Source organism: Astatotilapia calliptera, chromosome 20 (genome assembly GCF_964374335.1).
Source record: "Astatotilapia calliptera chromosome 20, fAstCal68.1, whole genome shotgun sequence".
Taxonomy (NCBI): domain Eukaryota; kingdom Metazoa; phylum Chordata; class Actinopteri; order Cichliformes; family Cichlidae; genus Astatotilapia; species Astatotilapia calliptera.
The window spans coordinates 8,601,261-8,626,125 of NC_137441.1; the positions used below are offsets into that span (position 1 = coordinate 8,601,261).

A 24,865-nucleotide genomic window follows, 5' to 3' on the forward strand; every position below is an offset into this window, starting at 1 on the left:
TTTTTTTCACCAGATTCTGTGAAATCTGTTGCACTGTTCATTTTCCAGCTAACTTTTTGCAGCTTTCTCAGAATTCAGATCAACATTCAATTTTTCAAAAGCTGTTATTTCTCTTCTATAAATGACACATTTAGCAAGTTTGAAAAAATTGTCCTCAATATTTCACCTCGACATCTTTAAAATGCTCTAACTGGTAAGGACTGTGCTTCAAGTGCAGCATTTACAGCCACCACCAAAAGTAGTAACTATACTTTAATAGATGTGCTTCATTTAATAAAGCTTTAAGTCACATTTGAACGATTTTTTGATATAATGGTGCCCTCTGCTGGATGATATGCACACTCTTACCGTTCACTCTTACAGTTGTTTTTAAAGGTTTATGTCATTATTTTCATTGTTTTTCGGCTTGTTTTGTTTTGGGAACCATAAAATGAAATTGTTTGAACTCCTTGTCTGGTCTTACCAACAACTCTACAAGTAAAACTAAACATACAGTTAGTAATGATCCAGGAGATATGTTAAAAAACTACACAACACAGTTATTTCAATGTTCCACGAAAGAATGTGTAAATCTACACAGAGTATAGTAATCCTGTTCAGCTGGATATGTAGAGGTCAGGGATGAATATGTTGTGTAGTCTCAATAATATTAAAGCAATAGTGTGATCACAATACTGATAACTGGGAGGCTTAAAAACGAGCTATTACAGTCTCAGAAATATTGTAATATCGACAATAATACTAAAATAAATCAGTACGAATATTGTTGTCAATATGTGGCGAGTAAGACAGTCAAGGCCTTTGAACCAGTTCAAGGCTCCGAAATCAACAGATTCTGTGAGAGAGAGGAAGCATTTTTTCAGGGGTATAAAAGTCCAAAGAAAGTTGTAACCTTTTCCGTGCCAGAGTATTGTTTAAACTTAAAAGTCAGTCAGAAGTCACCAAACACTCAGGACTCTTCAGAAGATCGTGAAGTAGACTTATAACACTACGAATGGCTGGTGTGAAGCTGATATCCAGGTCCAGATTTAGTAAGTAGAAATTTCTTTGGGTGATGCACAGTGCGCTAATTCATGTGATTCATATACGAAGATGTAAACATTTAATTTCAACAATTCCCAGCCAAACGCAGCGCAAAGCAGCGGCTTACACATGAGCACATCCGCATCCACAGCAACAACCAACATAACCACAAGTAACAGTAAATAATAAATATTGAATGTTACTGAGCAGCACACAAGTCCGACAACACACACCTGTGTGCGTGTAGATCCATATATTCACAAGGGTTCTCCGTGTAACTGTCTAATAGTAGGTGTGGGGAGCCCTGCCCCCCAGGACATGAAGCAGGAATGGAGGAGATCAAGGCCCTAGACATCTACAAGCCCCCCAGAGCACGAGAGCAGTGTAGCAAAGTAACTGCGCGAATTGCTCGTTATTTTCTGCAGGCTGTGTGAGGCTGTGTCTTACTGGAGTCTGACACCGACAAGGTCACACTAACAGCTGCATTTTGATATTTGAATATCGTGGTTATGTTTTGACTGAGAGAAGAAAAAAAAACGAAGTAGACGAAAATCGCTCCAATTTCAATTATGGGTCGATCTGTGTGAGGATATTAAAAAAGAAAAGTTCATCTCAGTTTTGCTGTTCCATAAAAGATCAGTATTATTTCTGAAGAGCAGAAACGGAGAGACAGAGAGGGAGCACAACATTTTGATCCCAACCCTCATATTTACCTATTAACAATTAAAGAATGCCTAATTGGGACCTGACTGAAAAGATGATTAAAATGAGAAATGGACCCTTTCATTCAAAGCAGGACACAAATGTGTTCAGTTAGTCACAGCTAAACATAAAAGTACAATAACAAAAATATGAGCAAAGATTGATGCTTGACTTTAATGGCAACTTTGACAATTAATTCTCATGGATTTCTGTCAATTTGCAAATTATATGTACTATGTATAAAATTTGTCTGTTTAATAAAAACAATTTGTTTTATTGTGCATATCTATGAAATATAATGTGGATAAATGGGACAAAGGTTGAACTGAATCTTAACATTTATCAGATCACAGGTGAGGCTGTGTTAAAGCAGCAAGGAAAACATTTTTTGAGACACTAGAGGATGTTGAATTTCAGAGGTCCTAAATATGCATTATTTAAAGGTCTTAAAGGTCTTCTGAGTTTTTGCTTTTTGGTTGTGCAAACAAACTAAATACAGGTATGTCTGTGAAGGTTCTCAGTCATCCAGGTCATCGTAGTCAAAGGAGCTTGCAAAGAAAAGCGTCTGGACTTCTTTAAGTTACTTGAAGACTGTGATGGCTGCACTTACAGCCACACAGTGGTAATACCCACCATGTTAGTGTAGAGGCTTATAAGTAACATTGCATTCACATTTCTTTCTTTAAATATAGGAATTTATTTACAGGACAATAAATAACTGGTTTTGGTTTAGTTAATTAATATATCCACATAACGCTGCATTCTAAAATAAGTGCACACATTTTAGTTTACACTGTTATGTATGATTAATCTTTTGTTTTCTGAGTTACCTTAGTTGCAGCTGTTCCAGTCCCTTGATTAAGGAGCCAAGAGGTGGAAAAGGGGCAGAGCGAGCTTTAAAGGAAGGCTACAAATTGGTTCACGCCATAACTCAGGACCATGGGGGGGAATTGGAGTTCATTATGTTTGGTTTAGTTAGGTTTTGTGTGTTTTACCCCTTTTCCTGTTTTTGTGGGCTGATCAGCCACTATTTAAGTTTCCCCTTTGTCTCATTAAGTTAGGTCAGTTTGTTTGAGTTATCAGTTGTGTTGTTAACTTTGAGTAGAGTTTTGTTAGTTTGACCTCTTTTATGGGCCCAAGATTTTGATTCTTTTTGCATGAGTTAACCAATTATGTTTTTTGGGTTAAATAAAAAATCATTTTTTGGACTTTAACCTGTGCCTAAGTTTCCTTCACTGCTCGGTCCATCACAAAGACGTTGTAGCTGGTGTATCAGAAAAACTCAGGAGAGTTTTCTCCAAGCATGACATCCTGGTGCATTTCAGACCCAGCAACACGCTCAGACAAAAACTGGTTCACCCGAAAGACAAAACGCCAAAACATATGAGTGTACAATGTGGTGTATGCTGTACAGTGCAACGAGGAATGCCGAGACCTCTTCATTGGAGAGACCAAACAGCCACTTCACAAGCGCATGGCACAACATAGAAGAGCCACCTCCACAGGACAAGACTCAGCAGTCCATCTGCATCTTAAGGATAAAGGACACTCTTTCGAGGATGCCAATGTTCACAGTTTGGACAGAGAGGACAGATGGTTTGAAAGAGGAGTGAAAGAAGCCATCTATGTCCACTGTGAGCGACCATCTTTGAACAGAGGCGGGGGTTTACGACACCAACTCTCTGCCATCTATAATCCAGTTTTGAGATCCCTTCCCAGATGCGTTAACGCCCACTCACATCCTTTTTTATTTATTTATTTATTTTTTGTCCCGTTTGGATCTATAGCCATCAGAATTGTTGTCTTAATTGGCCTTAAGAAAGATGCCAAGCAGATTTATTTTACCAAGTGGATCATCATGGCCTTGCCATATTGGTCCATTTGATTGACCTTTATTATAATTATGAATTTATTTTATTTTCAGTTGCTACAAAAGGGACAGACATGACTGGGGGATAGGACAGGGAGAAAGAATGAAAGAAAGAGAGGGAGAGAAAGAAAACCAAAGGGGAGAAGAGACGGGGGGAAGAAAGAAAAAAAAAACAAACAAACAAAAAAAAAAAACACCTGGGTCACCTGTATGGAGAAAAAAAAACAGAAGAGAAAGCAAACAACAAAGAGCAACATAATAAAAAAAAAAGCACCATCACAATAAACTAGCTAGCAGTAGATATCAGTACTTACTAAATAATAAACGATAATGTGCAGCACGCAAGATAGAAAGCGCACAATGTGCTTTGAGGCAGCAGCCAAGAAAGCTGTAGTCCACGTCTGTGAATATCCAACACCCACTCACATCCTGGGCCATCTGATCTCAGGAATTCGCATGATAAGGTGGGGCCAGGTTTCACAATGAACTCACCCGAAACTCTGGCTGATTGGGACCCACACCCAGTTTCACACCTTGGCTCAGGCATTTAGAGGATCATCAGGGGGTCCTTTTGTCCCTCTGTGGGGGGTTAGTCCCACTAGGTTTATATCTGGGACTCTCCACCATTTGACCTTAGAACTGAAGAAGCTTCTCGGATGAGAGGTGAAACGTCTTCAAGCAACTTAAAGAAGTCCAGACGCTTTTCTTTGCAAGCTCCTTTGACTAAATACAGGTATGTTACTTTTCCTGGAGGGCAGCCATTTTTAAAAACAAGATGGCAGCTGAAGTGTAAGTCAGACTGTGTCAGACCTTCGTCCCGTAATGATTCTCTCCTTCCTGAAACAGTTCCAGGAACTTCCTGTAAAGCTTCAGGGCCGTGCATGAGTCCTCCGTGCTGTCATGGGTTTCTCCCTGGATGTTGAGGCCTGTGGACATGAAAAAGAATGATCAGAAATTATTCTCCTTTCTTTCTCTCTCAGTCTATCTTCCACAAGCTCTTCTGGAAGCTTTGCTGATTTCAAATAACCCTTATCTTCACCTTACACTCTCTTGTTCGTGAGCATGGAAGAGCCTTTGCCTGCCCTGGATCAATTGTTTGGTCTTTTTCACTTATTTTCCTAACTTAGTAGAGTTGAAATGCCTGCTCAACGAGAGAAAGGTAAGATGACATTTTTCTTGCAGACATGCTTGTGGCTCAAGAAAAAATGAGTATCTGTGTTGCATCATTTAGACATATAATGCTTATGAAACTACACATTGTGAATTCAAGAGGGAAATTTGTGTCACACGCTGAAGAGTATTTCATGGTTCTCATGGAGTGGTCACTTTTATCATGAAAGGCAAATGAAACTATGCGGAGAGCAGCATCTGATGAAGGCAGTAGATTCCATGTTGGTTGGTGGAGAAAGATCCTGAAAGACGTCCACTGTTAAAAATAAGCATAAGTGGAGAGACCTGAGTATGGTTTTCATCTAAAGCTAGTCCACCTTCCAGAGGTCGTCTAACTTCCAGGATTATTAATGGTAAACCAAATCAACAGTCAAGTATCTTTTGTCATTAAGTGTATTTTAAATGAAATTCAGCTTTCTGTTGGCTAAACAGCATATAGTACAATTCAGCACCTGGAAACACAACACTTACCAAAGAATCAGTACAGTGGTAGCTTAAGTCAAAGTGAGCCTGCTCAGCACATCTGTGAAACATCCAGCAAAAATCAGCAGCACAATCACATTCAGCCAAAGAAATATGTCTAGTATCTCGTGAACATGGTGGTTACCCTAACCCTAACCCCTAACCCCTAGGCAGAAGGGAGAGGAACCTGGCCCAGGGGTCTTGCCCTAAACATAACCACTCCCCTCTTCTCGCCTAACCCTAACCCTACTTAACCCCCTAAATTCATTGGCACCCAGAAAGAATTAAAAATCCACAAAGGATATGAATAAATAAATAAATGTCACTTAAAAAGCCTGCCTGCAAGGGAATAAAAGACCACACGGGACACAGAGAAAAGGGATAAAAACTTTATTAAGAACAGAGAGATAAAACCCAGAGAGGGACACTTAAAGATTAAAATTCATTGAGCTCCAGCCTGAGGAAGGCATTACAGACGCCGAAACGTCGCGAAGAAGAGCTCAACAAAAAGATTGATGGCCTACTAAACCCCCGTGATGGGCAATTTTTTGAACAATTATGTTGGTGGGGGTACCATCCCCCGTTCCACGAAGGACCGTGCACTTGTGGGTCTCCAGCATTGCTGGGGCCCCAGTCCTTTCTCAAACCCTAACCCCTAACCCCTAGGCAGAAGGGAGAGGAACCTGGCCCAGGGGTCTTGCCCTAAACATAACCACTCCCCTCTTCTCGCCTAACCCTAACCCTACTTAACCCCCTAAATTCATTGGCACCCAGAAAGAATTAAAAATCCACAAAGGATATGAATAAATAAATAAATGTCACTTAAAAAGCCTGCCTGCAAGGGAATAAAAGACCACACGGGACACAGAGAAAAGGGATAAAAACTTTATTAAGAACAGAGAGATAAAACCCAGAGAGGGACACTTAAAGATTAAAATTCATTGAGCTCCAGCCTGAGGAAGGCATTACAGACGCCGAAACGTCGCGAAGAAGAGCTCAACAAAAAGATTGATGGCCTACTAAACCCCCGTGATGGGCAATTTTTTGAACAATTATGTTGGTGGGGGTACCATCCCCCGTTCCACGAAGGACCGTGCACTTGTGGGTCTCCAGCATTGCTGGGGCCCCAGTCCTTTCTCAAACCCTAACCCCTAGGCAGAAGGGAGAGGAACCTGGCCCAGGGGTCTTGCCCTAAACATAACCACTCCCCTCTTCTCGCCTAACCCTAACCCTACTTAACCCCCTAAATTCATTGGCACCCAGAAAGAATTAAAAATCCACAAAGGATATGAATAAATAAATAAATGTCACTTAAAAAGCCTGCCTGCAAGGGAATAAAAGACCACACGGGACACAGAGAAAAGGGATAAAAACTTTATTAAGAACAGAGAGATAAAACCCAGAGAGGGACACTTAAAGATTAAAATTCATTGAGCTCCAGCCTGAGGAAGGCATTACAGACGCCGAAACGTCGCGAAGAAGAGCTCAACAAAAAGATTGATGGCCTACTAAACCCCCGTGATGGGCAATTTTTTGAACAATTATGTTGGTGGGGGTACCATCCCCCGTTCCACGAAGGACCGTGCACTTGTGGGTCTCCAGCATTGCTGGGGCCCCAGTCCTTTCTCAAACCCTAACCCCTAACCCCTAGGCAGAAGGGAGAGGAACCTGGCCCAGGGGTCTTGCCCTAAACATAACCACTCCCCTCTTCTCGCCTAACCCTAACCCTACTTAACCCCCTAAATTCATTGGCACCCAGAAAGAATTAAAAATCCACAAAGGATATGAATAAATAAATAAATGTCACTTAAAAAGCCTGCCTGCAAGGGAATAAAAGACTACACGGGACACAGAGAAAAGGGATAAAAACTTTATTAAGAACAGAGAGATAAAACCCAGAGAGGGACACTTAAAGATTAAAATTCATTGAGCTCCAGCCTGAGGAAGGCGTTACAGACGCCGAAACGTCGCGAAGAAGAGCTCAACAAAAAGATTGATGGCCTACTAAACCCCCGTGATGGGCAATTTTTTGAACAATTATGTTGGTGGGGGTACCATCCCCCGTTCCACGAAGGACCGTGCACTTGTGGGTCTCCAGCATTGCTGGGGCCCCAGTCCTTTCTCAAATCCTAACCCTAACCCCTAACCCTAACCCTTTTTGGTCTTTTTGGTGGCTGCCACTAATCTTTAGGATAACCTCCCCGATTAACATAACAGGTGTCTGATCATTTTAAGACTCTGTTAGAAATCAGTTTACTTTGACTGGCTTTCAGCTTTAGCTGTTTCAGCTGTTTTATTGAGTGTTATGTTTTTATTGTGTATTTCTGTGCATGTTTGTTGATATAGTGATCATAAATGTACATTTTTTTATAGCCTGTACAGCAGGTATTTTAAATGAGCTTAAAAAATAACCCTAGTCTTGACTTCTCACTGAGTAACAAAGGCTTCCCCTTAGAGTTGTTTTTCCTGAGCAGTAAAACCTGGGCTGTAAAGAAAACATGGCAGGGAAAAAGAAAAGTGTCTGACTGCTGTCAAGTGCTTTGCAAAAAGTTTTATTATGACAAGTTTTATTCAGTTTAATCAGCAGCTGGATTGAAAACGTTATATTTGCTTGTAGGAGCTGCACTGAGATCAGAATAAACGCTGAATTTGTCTGTGTTGATGTGGTTTGGTCTTAGATTTTTCTTTCTAAGTTTTAAGAGGCGCTGATCTTGACTATTAAAATAATGCAAGAAGCCCTTTTTAGATACTGTTTTATTATATAATTTAATTTATGGTTGATTTTCACATTTGCTTCATTTAAAATGTGATTCTCTTGCTTCAGACGTTATATCGGTAACAATAATAGATCGTATTAAAGATGGATGTGTTTTAGGTTTTTAATAGTGAAGCTGACACAGAAGTGTCTTAAAGCTGCATTCTTTCTTATGCTACCAAGGGGCAATACCTGGTTGAAAGATTTGTTGTCCTGTCTGAAGTTGTTTGTTTGATGTTGTTTGAAGTTTCCAGATCCAGATGCTCCTTCAGTCCCCACAGTCAAAGCAACTGAGGCACCTCTGAGAGTTAAAAACGGTCTTTCAATGTGCAGCTGTTCTCAGAGGTGTTACAATAAGGACTTCACCAAGTTCAGTGGAGTTAGAAGTTCACATGAATTTAGCAAGTTAGTTTCAACCTAAATATGATAAACCATGTTCTAACTAAAATGTACAGCTCTACCCTCATCATACGACAGGGAGAAGACACCAAAAACCAATATCACTCACTCATGAAAGGGAACAGCCATGGAATTTATCCATCAGGGTCAACTTTATTTAGCATCAGTAGGAATTTGAATAATGGAGGAACCTTCATTTGATTTTAATGTTATTGAAACACAAAAACTCCCAGGGCTTATGTGGCTGGTAAATTAGCCAACTAAATTAGCTAACTATAAAATTATAGCTTGCAAAAACTGATTGCTAGCTAAACCATATCCTTTTATTCTCTTAACTTGTGTTTTATGCAGTCACCAACACATTGAAAAAACACAAAAGTCTCCTTTCTGCAACGTTACAAGCTGTCAGGAGAGATATGTTGAATTTTAACATCCTCCTGGATGTCCAGCAGTTGGTTGTCCTGTCAACCGCAGCATAAACAATGTGGCCGAGAGAGGAAGCAGGAAAGAGAAAAAAAAAAAAAAAGGAAAGAAAAAACCCCACGTTGCATGTGACAACTTAGTTCAAGCTATGCTGCTTCTTCACAATACGGTTATCTTCAGAGAAGGGGAGATAGGAGAATTCACCTGTGTGAATTCTCATGTGTCTTTTGAATGTTGATGAGGAAGCAAATCTTTTCTCACAGGTGCTACAAGAATACGGCTTTTCACCTGTGTGAATTCTCATGTGTGTTTTGAATGTTGATAAGTCAGCAAAACTTTTCCCACAGGTGCTACAAGAATACGGTTTCTCACCTGTGTGAATTCTCTTGTGTTTTTTCAATGTTGATAAGTCAGCAAATCTTTTCCCACAGGTGCTACAGGAATACGGCTTCTCACCTGTGTGAATTCTCGTGTGTGTTTTGACCTTTGATAAGGTAGCAAATCTTTTCCCACAGGTACTACAAGGGTACGGCTTCTCACCTGTGTGACTTTTCGTGTGTTTTTTGACTTCTAATGAAGTAGCAAATGTTTTCCCACAGGTGCCACAAGAATACGGCTTCTCACCTTTGTGAATTCTCTTGTGTTTTTTGAATGTTGATAAGTCAGCAAATCTTTTCCCACAGGTGCTACAGGAATACGGCTTTTCACCTGTGTGAACTCTTAGATGTGTAATCATATTGTATTCATCCTGTAAAGTTTTTCCACACACTTCACATTGTACAGACTTGTTCTTTATGTCCGTTCTACTTTTACTCGATGACACAGGAAGGTTGTCTACTCTTTGACTGTGACGTCTCTCATTCAGCTCTGTATTTCTAGTAGTTCCTGAGACCACATGCTGACTTTTTTCATTATCTCGGGTCTCTGCTTCAGGAGAGCTGTGAGAAAGGAGCTGCTCACTGTTTGGTTCTGGTTTACTGTAGGCACTTTCCTCATAAGCGGGTGTCACCATGAAGGTATCAGCCTCCTGCTTCAGCCCAAGCTGCTCTCCCTTCTGACTGCTGCCAAGTTCCTCCTTTTCCTCTTTAATCTGTGGATTCTCTGGTTTCTCCTGGTTCAGACTGGAGTTCCTCTCCTGGTTACAGACCTGCTGGTCTATAAGAACCTCCTCTTCCTCAAAAGCATGCTGCTGTAGGGCATCTGAATGCACAAAGGGGAAAAGATGATAGTAAAACAAACATTTGAGAAAATATTTACTGGTCTGAACCATTAGCAGGTCTCTACATAGTGAGCCTGTTGCTCACATATACCACTAAAATTAAAGTCTACAAACGTGACAAATTATTTGGGCACTGATGCAAATGTTTAGTTCTGACACTCTTATTAGCAAATTTCAAAGTTCAGCTTCTTATGTCTTTGATATATAAAATAAATAGATGTTGTTTTTTGTTAAATGAATGTGGATGTCTGAATTGGCCGCAGTTACAAGAAGGCATGCTGGGGAAGAGCTCTCTTACACAGTAGTAACCGTTTTGGCTGTGCTTGAAATGCCATGAAAACACTCTTCTTGTCTAACAAATGTAACTTTAGAAACTCTGAATTCCATATTTTCCAAAACAGAATAGAAATATTTATTCATATTACCCAGACCTGTAAACTGTTCAAATTTACCATTTCCATGCTGCAGAGGAAACATAATTCTTTAACTTAAACTGATAACAGAACATAATGAAACTTGTGTTGTTGACTTTGTGTCTCTGTGTAGATTTTGTCTGACCAGTGAGTGGAAATTTGAAACCCAGATGTTTCACGTCTTTCATTCTGGTGAATTTTTACGTACTAATTTTCACCGTTTTGCACAGGTTAATGGTGGAAATGTGTTTAAATAAAGAACAGAAAATCAGGCTGAAGAGATTCATTCATGTTGCTTATTACTTTTTGACCTTCAATTCTCTGACAGTTCATCAGTCTGTCGGAGGGTCAACACAGAAACACAGACAACTATTCACACTCATATTCACACCTATGAGCAATTTAAAATCACCAACTAACCTAACCCGGCTGTTTGTATGTCTCTGGATAGTGAACAAGGGGAGAACATGCAAACTCCACACAGAAAGGCTTGGCTACTTGGTAGAGTCAAACTCAGGACCTTGTTGCTGTGAGGCAACAGTGCTAACCACTGGTCCACTGAGCTGTCTGTGAGTTATATTCACTTTTATTAAATCAACATAGTTTTACATACCTATTCTGTGTAACTTTATCACAGGTTTCCAGATGGTCTCCAGCAGTCTGAGCTGCTTTTTATCAGTCCAGACAATAATGCCTTCAGCCTCCTGCTTCAGCCCAAGCTGCTCTCCCTTCTGACTGCTGCCAAGTTCGTCCTTTTCCTCTTTAATCTGCGGAGTCTCTGGGTCCTCTTGGTCCAGACTGGAGTTCCTCTCCTGGTTACAGACCTGCTGCTCATCCAGATCCTCCTCTTCCTTACAGTCATGTTGTTTTGGGAGGTCTTGAGGAATAAAGAAACACAAGAACAATAATCACTATTGTGTGATACAAAAACTATATATTTTTTATATTTAGTGATTGTTACGGCCCTAGCAGGGCCTCCTCCTGAAGGTGCCTGTGTGGGAGTGTCCTTCAATCGCTTCTGCTTGAGGTGCCACCTTTCCCTTTTACACAGCTGACTCTCATCAGTAATTAAAGGTATTTAACCCCAGGGAAAGGTGAGCTCTGGGCCAGAGTGCCATGTGAGTGGTTACAGCTAGTGAGCTGAGAGTTTGTGGTGTTTGCCGCTAGTGAGCTGTGTTATTGTGGTTTGCAGCTAGTGAGCTGCTCTTTCTTTTTGGCTTATGTTTTACTTTATTGACCAACGCCTGAGTTTTGTTTTTTTTCTTAAATGGTGATAGCGGCTCTTTTAGTTGAGCTACTTTAATAAAACTGTTTAATTTAACCCGTTTGCCTCCTTAACTCTTTTTCCTGACCCGGACACTTTTTGTTACTTCCCCCTCACCACCTAGACCCCTCAGGGGAACATAACAGTGATATAAAAACGAATATTTTTAAAAGCATGAATCAAAACCCAAGAAATGGTGATCAGCCTATCATATGACCCATTACGAGCCCCACACACACACACGCACGCTCAGGGAAATAGTTGTGCACACTCACAGCAAGGATCCTCACTGTGAGCAAAGACACAAAGTTCACCAAACTAAAATGCAATGTGACCACCATGAAAACAGTGTGTGTAAGGAAGAGGACTCCCTTACTGCATTTATTTATATTGTATTGTCTGTATAGCACTTTAGAGCACACCTTTCACTTTATTAAAAGCACCTTATCAAGCAATTTATGAGCATTGCACTTTAAGCATGGATTTGCACACTTCCTCCTAGCGTTTTTCCCGCTCGGTTGCAGGGTCCGCTTTTCTGCAAAGTCGTCTCCACTTGGGTCGGTCAAGGGCGTCGGTCAGATCGGCTTCGATCTTCTTCACGTCGTCCTTGATTCGGTCCATCCATCTCCGCTTTGGTCTGCCTCTAGGTCGACGTCCTTGGGGGCTGAGCCGCAGTGCTGTTCTCACCACTGAGTTCTCATCGCTCCGTACCACATGTCCGTACCACGGACATGTGGTAAGCATGGATTTGCACACAAGAAGTTTAAATATTTGTTGACTATTTATTGGGAATTTTAGGGTCAGTTGGTGGCCTTGTTTCAGATCCTGCACAGCTGTTCCTCGTCAAGGAATGTGGTGGTTGTCTGTCAGGAGAGAAGAATGGTGATTGAGATTGTGATTAAGGTTTACCAATAAGGAAAACTAAGGCAAATGTGTGTGTGTGAAATCTAGGGATAAAAGTGGTGCAAATAAGTGTTTGTAAGTTAATGATTACTCACCTTTCTTGCCTGTGTCTTCTTCAAGGTGTTTGGGCAAATGTTTCCCCTGGGGTCCAGACACCATTTAAAGGTTCCGGGAGAGACCATTGGTAAAGAGAGTGTGGTGAATCTTTTTGTGCTTGGGTTTCTGGGTTTTTATAATATTGGGTTTGGGGTAACATTAAAGTGTGAAATATTTATTAATATGTAAATGTGAAAATGTATTTATGTATTTATTTATTCTTATTGATATATTGTGTACTGTGGTGGAAGGTTGGGATTTAAGAATTTACCTGAGAGTGGAATAATGGTTAAGTCTGTGACAGCTGAACATATTTAAGGCTGCCAGTTGTCATTAGAGGGTGGATTTTTTTTTGTGCTGTGAAGAAGCTCGACAAGTTAATTGTTGTAAGGAGAGCCATATAGCAAATAAATACTTTGTTCCACTACACTTGCCTTGGTCTGTCTCACTGTGTTTCCAGCCGCTAAGGGCTGCCCTGTTACAGTGTGTAAAATCTAGTGATGGGCAGATGAAGCCCCATGAAGCACTGAAGCTTTTCATCCAATTGGTTCACCCCAACGCGAAGCTTCATGAAGCTTCATTTGCTCTAGCAGGACACCTACTGGACGTAAAAATAATAGCTGGCATGAATTTGAAGAGTGTGGCATTTTGCACACAGCCTGTAAATGTCAACAACAAAAGGAGTGTGTAAAACATGTATATTGTAGTGATGGCAGTATACTGTGTATATTTATAGTGGCAGTATGGGAAATGATTATTTGGAAATGCTTGAAATGGAAATGATCATTTACTGTGAGGTGAGGTGTGGTTGGGGTGTGGACAGTAGTTGTGCTTTTGTAACGTTGAGGTATGGACAGCTACACACTGAGGCTTTGAGCCTCAGTCCTGCCTGTTCACATTTTATTCTGTAAAAACTAAATTTTCACTGCTTTTATGACCTTTTTAGTGGGGAGAACATAGCTGGGATTTAATGATTTAACAAATCTTTTGAATCCTTTGTCCTCCACAATGCTAAATGGCTGGGAGTCCTCAGTCACCATGCTGACCAGGTCTTCATCTATTTGAGATTGTTCTCCTGAGGAAAGACAATAAAGACAAAGCACAAATATAAATATCACACACGTAACTTATAACAGTTGTATAATATTGTTATATCATTTAGTAACATTACTGCATGCTATATTATCATTGCATTTGATGGCTCACCTGGTCTTGCTCCACAATCGGTGTTCCCCTTATTCTCATGCAAAGCTCTGTAGTGCCTAAGCATGGATGAGGTGTTGTTGTTATATCCCAGCTCCCTGGCACATAGCAAACACTTCACCTTGTACAAAAGTACAGACAGCTCAACATAAATTGTATTGCACCATCAGTATCATGACAATACATCTTCTGTAGAAATTTACATACCTTGTTGGGAGGAATAAAATCAAAATGTTCCCACACAGGGGAGGACATCCTCCTCTTCTTAGCTGGCTCCATTCTCTCCTGACTTTCTCTCCTCACTCTCATAAACCTCCAAACTGTCTCCAAACTCTCACTAACAACTCTCCATCAAACACCCACATTTTGAATGAAGTCTGAGGGGTTTATATCGCTGTCATATCTCGCGGCAAAGTTCAAACCACTTCATGAACCAGTCACGTGGTACAGCCGGGCAGCGAGGCTTCGGACGTCATCATTTTCAGCTCCTCCCATAAATGAAGCAAGCCTCGATACGCGCTTCGCGGAAACGCCCCCTCCATTACTCGACACACGCTCCGAAGCCTCGATACAGAACGTCCCATCACTAGTAAAATCCTTTTTTAAATGAAACTTCACTTCAACTTCAGAGAAGGCTGTTAACAACTTGTTAAATGTGTATTCCGCTGACATCTAACTATATTTTACTGCACAATCTCAGTGTTTACAGATGATCTAAAACACTAATGCCTGATGTACTCAACATTGGAATCTGTTAGAGAAAAAATTTAAATAAATAAATGAATTAAAATGTATTAAAACCTAACCTATCAGTGACCATCGACCTGCACCAGTTCAACATAGTCCATCACTGAACATTGAACTACAGCACTGATAAATTCAATTTATTTATTTATATAGCGCCAAATCACAACAACAGTCGCCTCAAGGCACTTTATATTGTACAGTGGATTCTACAATAACAAATACAGAGAAAAACCCAACAATCATATGACCCCCTTTGAGTGAGCACTTTGGCGACAGTAGGAAGGAAAAACTCCCTTTTAACAGGAAGAAACCGCCGGCAGAACCAGGCTCAGGGAAGGGCCGGGCCATCTGCTGCGACCGATTGGGATGAGCAAAGGATACCCAGTTTAACATATTCTAGTAAAGCTAATCATACTGAAGAATCTCAGCTTCAACAGCACATTGTTAAAAACATGTCCATACCTATGATGTGTGAGTTTCTGTCAGGTTTCCGGTTGATATCCTGTCTGCGTAGACGGTTGATCTCCTCCTCATACTGGATGATGGTTTTTTGAACCTCTGAGAAGATTTCTTCATAAACAGCAGTTAGTCTCTCCTTGATGAACTCTTTCCCTCCGTGCTCTGTTTGTGCGCAGGCTCACACTGCACTCACCCTCCCCCGAGCTAAACATCCAATCACTGTTAGTATGCAAATGACCCTGTGTCAGGTTTCTCATTAGGCAGGGCTTTAGGGGTTATTTATTTGAATTAGACTAGCCAATCAAGATAAATTTTATGTTGTTGGTTGTAAAGATCTTGATGGACATTTGATTTTATTTTTTATTCTAGTTTTCAGTTTTATTTTTCAAGCTTTGCTGAATTTCCTTTTTTTTTTTTTTTTTAAACTTGGTGTTAAGGCCCCTGGTCTCGGAGGAAGTGGCCGGCCATCCTGTAAAGAAATCCAAGCGTGCCAGGACTCACAGACGATTGGCTGGCTGGGGACCCGTGCCTGCCCACTTGCATGTAGATTTTAATGTGCCAGTCCTCAAGACCATTGACTGCCTGGGGATTTGTGGTGCTCCAGGGACCAATGAAGCGACTAACTGTGTTCATTGTGGCAACAAAAGCCTGAGGATCCTTCACTCAGGGGAAGACTATGTTTTTGGACTGAACAGGCAAGTTGTCCCTCTTGCCTCTGTCCTTGACCCCGCTTGCCTAATGGTGTGTTCACACCGAACGCGATGGACGCGAATAAAACGCCCCAAACGCCCCTAATTTGACGCGTGTACATTCGCGTCTCAACGCGTGTCCAAGAAAAATCCATCGCGCGTCAACCGGAAATGTGGGAGGAATGTGGGAGGGAGTTGTGCCAGACCGGTATCTTTGCAAGATGGCAGCTATCGAGCTAGCGCTTGAAGAGAGAGTCTCCCTTCACTATGTACTGTGGAGAGCAGAGCAGCAGCGTAAAAGACGTCCTCGCCGTACCTGGGTCCATCAGGTCCTCCAGAGGCATGAGCAGTTTGGTGAGTTTCACCACTTGCTCCAGGAGCTGCGCCTGGATGACGGCCGATTCCAGCGCTATCACCGTCATTCACTCGGCCAGTTTGAGGACCTGCTTTCCCTCGTCGGTCCCAGCATCGCCCGCCTAGACACCAACTACAGGCGCTCAATCCCACCTGCAGAGCGCCTGTCCGTCTGCCTGAGGTTAGTAAAACTATTTAATACGGTAGTCCTTTATTGATATCTGTGCTAATATGCTAATCCATCCAGTTATACACTGCTAACATGGATGTGCTATGCTAACAGTGAATGCTGTCGGTGTTTACTGAAAGCAAACTGTGGTACAGAGACGACTCTTTATAATATTTCTAGTGATACTCAGAAGGTCTCATCAAGTCCCGATTTAATTCGATTTATGCTGTTATCAGTGTTTGAATGATAGCATGGCTGTGGTGTCCTATCAATGTATGCGCTCGGTGTTTGCTGATATCAAACTGTAGCATTAGGACCACTGAGTTAACCTTTGTAGTGATACTCACTCCTTTTTATTTAGACCTGGTTTGATTCTGGGATAGTTTAATATTTGTATATAATCCCTGCAGCTGTCAGACTCTATAGCAGGGGTCACAGCCTTTATTAAAACAGAGTTAGATAAAACTGTGAACAGTTTGGTTCATCTCTAGTTACATGGTTCTATCTTGATAAGCTGTCTTATCACAGATTAATTTTTCAAAAATATTAATGATTTAAGCAAGGAAAGGGCTACATGTCAACATACAACTCTTTATTTCTATTAATGTCTCACTTCATTCCTACCTGATTGACATGTTTAGGGATTATGAGTGATTGGCTCACTGTAGTTGTGAAAGTTGCTACCAATCAAATTATGATATGTTAAAGTTAAAACAAAACACAACTGTTTTAGATATTATCTAATATACATTTTGTAATTATCCTTATAATTACAAAATGTTTTATGTAAGATTTAAGTTTTGTGATTTATATCTGACATCACAAAAGTATTTTGGAATTTGAATAATGTATTTTGTAACTGCAGTACACATAATACTGATTTTGAACAATTTTGTCCAGGTTCCTTGTCACCGGGGACTCCTTCAGGACCATCGTGTTCAGTTTCAGAGTCGGTGTGTCCACGGTGAGCCAGATCACCCCCCAGGCAGCGACGTCCATCTGGGACTGTCTAGTGGACGACTTCATGGCTGTGCCTTCACCTGGAGACTGGCGCTCCATCACAGAGGGACTCCAGGAGCGCTGGAACTTTCCTCTGTGCTGTGCAGCTCTGGATGGGAAGCACGTCCAGACAAAGGCACCCCATATATCATATAGGAGACACACACATTGATATACACTAAATATTCATTTCATTTCTTTTTTGTGGTGCCCAAATTGATGCACCTGCTTGATTTTGTTTAAACAATTATTGCACACTTTCTGTAAATCCAGTAAACTTCTTTTCACTTCTCAAATATCACTGTGTGTGTCTCCTGTATGATATTTAACTGACATTTTTTATTGTAACAACCAACGATTTATACAGGAAAATAATGTCTATTAACAAGGTTGCCCAAACTTCTGCATCCCACTGTATCAGTATATTTTGTCATTAGTATAATATGAAATAAATTCTACATGTGTCAAGTTGTGTGCCAACATTTGCTGTGTAGTAGAACTGAGACATTAGTCATTATAAACATTTATTTGAAATAATATTAAAAGTCTCAAACAGAAAAACATTAAACATAAATATATAAAATATAAGAATTTACAGAGAGACAGGAATAAAAAGGACCAGCTGCTCTCCAGAGCAGGAACAAGGCTGAGGAGGAAATGCTCCATTGGAGACTGGTGTGGCCTCTTCAGGGACTCCAGGATGGCCAGCTCCACCGCCGATGAACCGTCCTGGGACCCGTCCCTCATCTGCCTCGGAGCCGTCCTCCTCTGTGGGCCTGTAAAACAGCACAAAACACAAAGAAATGAGAAGGCTGCTACTAGATTTTAATTTCAACATTGAAAAAAAAAAAAAACAATAACAGGATATAATCAGACTGGTTGTAGATATTTAGTAAAGGTGATCACAAGGGAATCCCACCGACTAAAAAGGTATCAGTGCTTGCTGTACATATCTGTGGGTGCAGCAGCAGGAGCTCAGGGACTGGGGATGCTCTGCTGCAGAATCAGTTGGTTCTATCAATACAGTATTAAATGTTAACAGGTTCGATATAATAATCGTAAAGTAGACAGTGGTCCCTCATTTATTGCAGGGGTTCTCAGAATAACTAGCCCCTGGTCACAGTTCTCACAATTGATTCTCAAAGTGCAAACCTTTGTAGATTGCAAAACGTAAAAGTATTATTATGCCGTGTTTTGTCTTCATCTGCGCGCCACTTTCGTGCGCCTTTTTCCCTCACGGTGCAGGTGTCTATTTCCGAATGAGGCTCATAGTTATGGGTGTTTTTGTGCTGTTTTTTCTATTGGACGCGATGGTTATCAAAACCAAACGTGATAAATTTGGCAAGCGCAGGAGATTTGTCAATCAGGCTGCAGAATGCAATGCTGTACTGTGCAATAAAAAATCAGCGAAAAAGCAAAGCAGTGACGGATGAACAGCGGGACCACTGTGTGTTGTTTATTAATAAACAATAAAATATATTCCTAAATGACAACATGCATAAAAGCAGAACGGTATTTGTACGTCAGTGGGAAAATAGCGGTGGCTTGCTAGCTTTTGTGCGGCTTCCCCGGGTCAGTGAAAACTTTCAAAAGAGAAATGAATGAACTTACCAGGTTGCCCGATCTCTTCACATATCTTCCTCCAAGCTCGGTCCTTTTTATTCCTGTCTCGGTACTGAAAGCAGCTGGTGTTGTACAGCTCCGAGTTGTTTGCTACCTCATTGATTAGCCTTCCCCTCCATTGAAGTATGAAAGGCTTTGGCTGGATCTGCCCCTTTGACCTAGGTAACAGCCACGTCACCAGGCTCCTGATTGGTTGTCGCGGCGCGATTTGACGCTGGAGTTCAGATTTTTCCAACTCGAGCGGTAGACGCGAAACGCGCGTATGCACAAAATGCAACACAAAAACTCACGCACGCGGTTTTATTCGCGAGTCAAACGCGCCAGACGCGCTACACTGACGCGCGTTTCACGCGTTTTGGCGTTTTCGCGACGCAAATCTGCTTCCGAATTTTCGCGGGACCCGCAATCGCGCGTCATCGCGCCTTTCCATTGACTTTACATGTAAACCTGACGCTCTATTCGCGCCCATCGCGTTCGGTGTGAACACACCGTAACTCAGGTTAAGCGTGGGAGTTCTGCATGAGTAGCCTTGAGATGTGTTTCTGCCTGAGTGGCTAGTTTTCATTTGTATTTGAATGTGTGAGAGTTCTTTTGTGTTGTTTAATTAGTGATTCGCTGTAAGCTACACTAACAGTTTTCAGCTCTGTGTTTGTAATAAACCCTTTTCTTATATTGACCTCCCTTGTGATGGGCTCGTTTATGTTACCTTCCATGGCCCCAAGCCGGGTCGTAACACTTGGCCTAACCTTGTTAGTTTTGTTAATATTGGCATTGTGTTAATGTCATATTTGATATAAGCTACTCTGCATTTATTAAGGCTGTTGTGTGCTTAACATGTTTTAATCCTTTGTATCTTGTTTTCTTTAATCTAGGGCTGCTCGATTATGGCAAAAATGATAATCACGATTATTTTCACTGAAATTGAGATCACGATTATTTGACGATATTTATTTAACCCTTTAAGACCTACTATAGAACCAAGTCCACCAGAGCTTATATTATTTTATTTTTTTTACATGCTGTAGTGCCATTTGTGGGAGCATTTCAAGTTGCTATACATCAATACAACTGTTATAGCCCATATTTTAATAATATGTATGCATTAAGTCCATAGTAATTACATAAATTGCAAAAAAGTGCAATAAACTACAAAAAAAATTGAAAATCACTTTTGTTTTGTTTACATATATTTCTACTTGGAGAAATTTAAGAGGTTTATCCCTCAAAACTTTAAATACAATAAAGTTGCAAAAAATAGTTTACAACAACAGGAAATTTATTTTGAGTGTCTTCATAGTTTTATTTTGGAGATACACCAATTTTTATATACTGCAGGAAAAACAAAAAACAATCCTATGATGCAAATTTGCAAAGAAAACAGCATGTGCATCATTTCACTGTGGGAAGTGTTACGAACAGCTGATAGGAACGGCAAAGCGTGTTTCTGGAATATTATGTTTTTGTTCCTGCAAGCGCTTTTTATGCAATTTTTGCAAAGCTATATGTGGAACGAAACCGTGACCGAGGACAAGCTGATGGCATAAGATGTAAGTACAACTCCTCCGGTTTCATATGCAAAACAAATTATTGCGCTATAGCTTACACGGTCCAGGTTCTACAGGGATTTAAAAATAGTTACGCAAAACGCTCTGACCGGCTTTAAAGGGTTAACAATGACTTTAAAAAATAATATAAAATAGTGTGCAACACCACTGAAGTTTTTTTTTTTAAACTCTCTTTTCAACCAACGGCAGTCACTCTCCAAATAACTTCTGCTTAGCTTTCCGAGCTTCCCTCGGGTCCTCTTAATCAGCGGTCTCCAACCTTTTTTGCGCCACGGACCGGTTTATGCCCGACAATATTTTCACGGACCGGCCTTTAAGGTGTCGTGGATAAATGAGGGAGGGGCTAATAATCGGCTCAGTCATTTTTAATGATCGTTGAAAGCCCAGATCGTAATCGTGATTAAAATTCGATTAATTGAGCAGCCCTACTTTAATCTGAACAAGCACCTAAAAACAGACAGTGATCTCTGTCGGCCTCTCTCGGTTTCATTGCCACCATTCATTTTAAAGCTCCGTTTTTAAAACCTTACGATGTAACTCCAGCCCAGCCTATTGTTGTTCTGCTAACTGAAGTTTGGTCCTTTTACAGCATCCTGCCATGTGATTACATTTATCCCTTACCATCGGGAATCCTCACGTTAACTTTCATCAAGTGGAAAACAGTTAGCATTCATCTTCCAGCTTCACTGTGTTTATATTATGCTAAGCATAGCTGTGCAGCTAGCCACCAAGTAGCACATCATTATATACCAGCTAGCCCAACTTCAGTAACCCAACAAACATCACTGCCATTTAGTTTTCTCTCTTAATTTATGTCACAAGTGATAGCAGAGCTGTGTGTTTTAATTTTTCCAGAAATCCATCAGTCAGGGTTTGCTCACCACCATAAGCTCATGTGCCCCCTTTACATTTCTGTCTGCCCCCTCATGTATGCCTGTCTAGAACCGGCTCAGATAGCACTCTTAATCTCCCAACATGCTTATTTATTGGTGTTGTTGCTGAATCTGGTTCCACTCACCAAACGACGGCCATTCTGGATTTTATGATCACTTGAAATCCCTCTTCCCGTTATCTTATTTCACTTCTACATCATCTCTCCCGCCATCTACTTCTGCTCTCCTTTCACTTCCGTCACATCACTTTCCCGCCTGCTGTCCAGTCACAGCCTAACCGGCCAACCGCGCCCCTCCCCCTCCACTCCTGCTCTGCTGTGAGTTGTTGTTGTGTGGCCAAGAGACTAAACAGACGCCTTTGTTTGTTTGTTTTTGGTTTACAAAACTTATCCGGTTGTTCAGTGATGACGCGACGAATCCTACTTCCGGGTCTAAAATAGTCTGCGTTTAATATGGCTTTTGTGTTGTTAACATGTTTAATGCTATGTATTTTCTTCTATTTGATCTCAAAAAGCTCCTAAAACAGTCAGTGATCCCTGTTGACCTCCCTCGGCTTTTATTACCACTAATCATTTATTTAACCCTTGTGTGGTGTTCGTATTTTTGTTACTCAGCCAGTGTTCATGGGTCTGGTGGACCCGCTAGAGCAGGGGTGCTCAATACGTCGATCGCGATCGACCAGTCGATCGCAAAGGTAGTATTGGTAGATCGCATGGCATTAAAAAAATAGATGCCAGCCTATCATCCATCCCGTCACTTGATTGATACAGGGAAGCCAGTCAGATGACAGCAGATTTTTTCTGACGCTTAGGTCGCTGCGCATGCGCAAACAGCGGCGCGAAGTGTAGTAAAACTGACAAGCTAGTCAGCGAGTTAACTCCAATTTTTAGCTCTCGTTTTTTTCTCTTAAACCTGGCCGTCAGCAGCTACTGTCCGGACTATGCATCCCTGGCTGATTCAATTCAGTGCAAGTCATCAGAGTAAACTCAGGTAATGACAAAAAATTTACATAGTTAATTGTGTTGTGAAATATTGGATATTGCGGTTATGCATGTATATACATTGTAGATATAAAGAATCCTCAATATATTTATAAATAAGTATATGTTTTGGATTTTTGTAGTGGGTAGATCATTTTGACTTGGTCATTTTATAAGTAGCTCACATGCAGAAAAAGTGTGAGCACCCCTGCGCTAGAGTTTTGGCTTTCCAAATTAACACTATCAAACAATTTTATGTTAAATTACTCAACAGATGTTTACTTCATCCCAATTACAAGACATATGAACAGCAAACATGGTTAATTTTTTCCCTTTACCTTTGTTAGATCACATTTATGAATTAATGTGCTTCTCGTTTTTCTTTTATATAAAATGTTATAAATAAATCAGTTATAATCAAGTGGAGTGAGTGGAAAGACACAACACATTTACACGTGAAAAAATAATTAATTGTTTAATTTTTCTTTTGAAAAAAACTGAACACGGGTCTCACAGACCCGAACACCATACAAGGGTTAAGCTCAGTTTTTAAAACCTTAGGATGTAACTACAGCCCAGCCCATGCAACAGTATATGAATGACTAACCTCGTATTGTGGATGGATTATCTCAGTTGTTCTCCTGGCTGAAGTTTGGTCCTTTTACAGCATCCTGCCATGCGATTACATTTGTCTCTGACCACCGAGAACACTCACGTTAACTTTTATCGAGTGGAAAAAAAGTTAGCTTGTTTATATTATGCTAACATAGCTGTGTCGCTAGCGGTCACGTAGCACATCATTATATACCAGCTAGCCCAACTTCAGTAACCCTACAAGCGTCACTGCTGTTTAGTTTTCTGTCTTCATTTATGCTGGAAGTGATAGCAGAGCTGTACGCTTTAATTTGTTTCCAAAACCCCGCAGTCAGGACATGCTATATTGTATTTAGATAGAAGCTAGCGAGCTAACTCCCTGCTAACTTCTAACTCCGTTAAATGTCATAAATTCCGTTTTCATGGATGCCTGGATGTTAAACTCAATTGTTACACCTGGTAGAGCAGAACGCTGATCATTTTATTAAAGATGAAAGACTTTAGACAGTTTTTCAACTCTCAGTAATGCCACAGTGATCGTTTGATATATGGACCTGCAGCGGAGTTTAGACCCAGACACGGCTAGTGACGTCAGACTGAACAACCGGATAGAGACAGTGTAAACAGGTCCGTACAACAAACCTGCGACATTACCCACAAACTGAAAGGTTAAGAAATACACTTTATTAACCTTGTTATTGATACAGTATTTATTACAGGTGCTCCATGCATTCTCCTGCTGTATATCATTAAGCAGGGCTGCCCGTTTGTCACCTATTCTGTTCGTAATTATTTTTATGGACAGAATTTCTGGGCGTAGCCAAGTGGCGGAAGACTTTCACTTGGGTGGTCTCAAAATCTCATCTCTGCTTTTCGTAGTTGATGTGGTTCTTTGGCTTCGTCGAGTGATGGCCTCCGGCTCGCACTGGAACGGTTCGCAGCCGAGTGTGAAGCGGTGGGAATGAGAATCAGCACCAAATCTGAGGCCATGATCCTCAACAGGTGGTGTGCCAAAAAGTGATTGTCTGCCAGAAAGTTGCTTATAAAGCTGCAGCGCCCAGATTACGCACGTTGACAGCTACTTCCGTGCGACTGATTATGAAAAAACAACAACATTTATGCATTTGTTATTAGACACAGGTATGCAGTTATGAAACTTTAACGTTTCTTGTAACCGAATTATGACGCTTGTCAGAAGTTTGCTTTCAGTGTGTAGCGCAGTCACGAATAACTACACGCATGAAATAATTAATGCCTACAGGTTTAGTATATATACTCTCGTTTATTATATTTGTTTTAGTATTTTATATTTCATATGCATTCATTTTGTTTTCTTTGTTCTTTTTAAACATACTGTAAGAAGTTTGTAAGAATAAATCATTCCCATTGCCATACACGGGAGGTAACTCTAAAGGTGGTGGAAATTACGGCGGCTGGCTCGAGTACATAATGTCAGTGGCACAGGAAGGGCGACAGTATTGAGTGACCTCAAAGTGATAGTGCAGTAATGCGCCGAAAAGGATGCCAGTTGCCGTTAAGCACCGAAGAAGAAGGGGGGGAAAAACACTCGAGTTGGTATGAAGGAGCAAAAATGTCGCGATTAAGAAATATTTTTTCTTATTCTAAATTGAAAGAAAACATGTCCAAAAGAACTCAAAGACAGAGAAAACTTTCCGGAAGCTATATAGAAGGGTAAAATGGCCTGGGTTTAGGACCAAGTTCGTCTAGAGCCTCAAAACAAGAGTAATTCACTTTTTTTAAATAAAAAAAATGGCAACTTTGCTAAAGCTAAGTTTCGTCTTTGTGTTAATTATTTTTTTAATTATATTATAATTTAAAATTATTGTTTTTGATTGTCAAAAAGACTTCTGAATTATCAGTTGGTTTCTTT

At 40.7% G+C, this 24,865-nt stretch overlaps 2 protein-coding genes and 1 long non-coding RNA gene across 3 annotated transcripts; 1 reads left to right on the forward strand and 2 right to left on the reverse strand.

Annotated features, from left to right (window-relative positions):
• Window positions 1-8,196: 8,196 nt before the first annotated feature.
• Window positions 8,197-11,646, reverse strand: LOC145422967 (uncharacterized). The gene is made up of 2 exons (XM_080294999.1): window positions 11,050-11,646; window positions 8,197-10,004 (listed from the first exon to the last, which is right to left on the reverse strand). The coding sequence occupies exon 2, from the start codon at window positions 9,814-9,816 to the stop codon at window positions 8,941-8,943; it is 876 nt and encodes a 291-aa protein (XP_080151125.1). The 5' UTR covers window positions 9,817-10,004; window positions 11,050-11,646; the 3' UTR covers window positions 8,197-8,940.
• A 3,281-nt stretch (window positions 11,647-14,927) lies between these two features.
• LOC145422968 (uncharacterized) lies at window positions 14,928-17,787 on the forward strand. The gene is made up of 2 exons (XM_080295000.1): window positions 14,928-16,332; window positions 17,221-17,787. Exons 1-2 carry the CDS (start codon window positions 15,980-15,982, stop codon window positions 17,489-17,491), a joined length of 624 nt encoding a protein of 207 aa, XP_080151126.1. The 5' UTR covers window positions 14,928-15,979; the 3' UTR covers window positions 17,492-17,787.
• A 43-nt stretch (window positions 17,788-17,830) lies between these two features.
• On the reverse strand, window positions 17,831-19,400 carry LOC145422971 (uncharacterized). Its single transcript, XR_013904117.1, has 2 exons — window positions 18,931-19,400; window positions 17,831-18,333 (listed from the first exon to the last, which is right to left on the reverse strand). It is a non-coding gene; the product is annotated as an uncharacterized LOC145422971 (long non-coding RNA).
• Window positions 19,401-24,865: the final 5,465 nt, after the last annotated feature.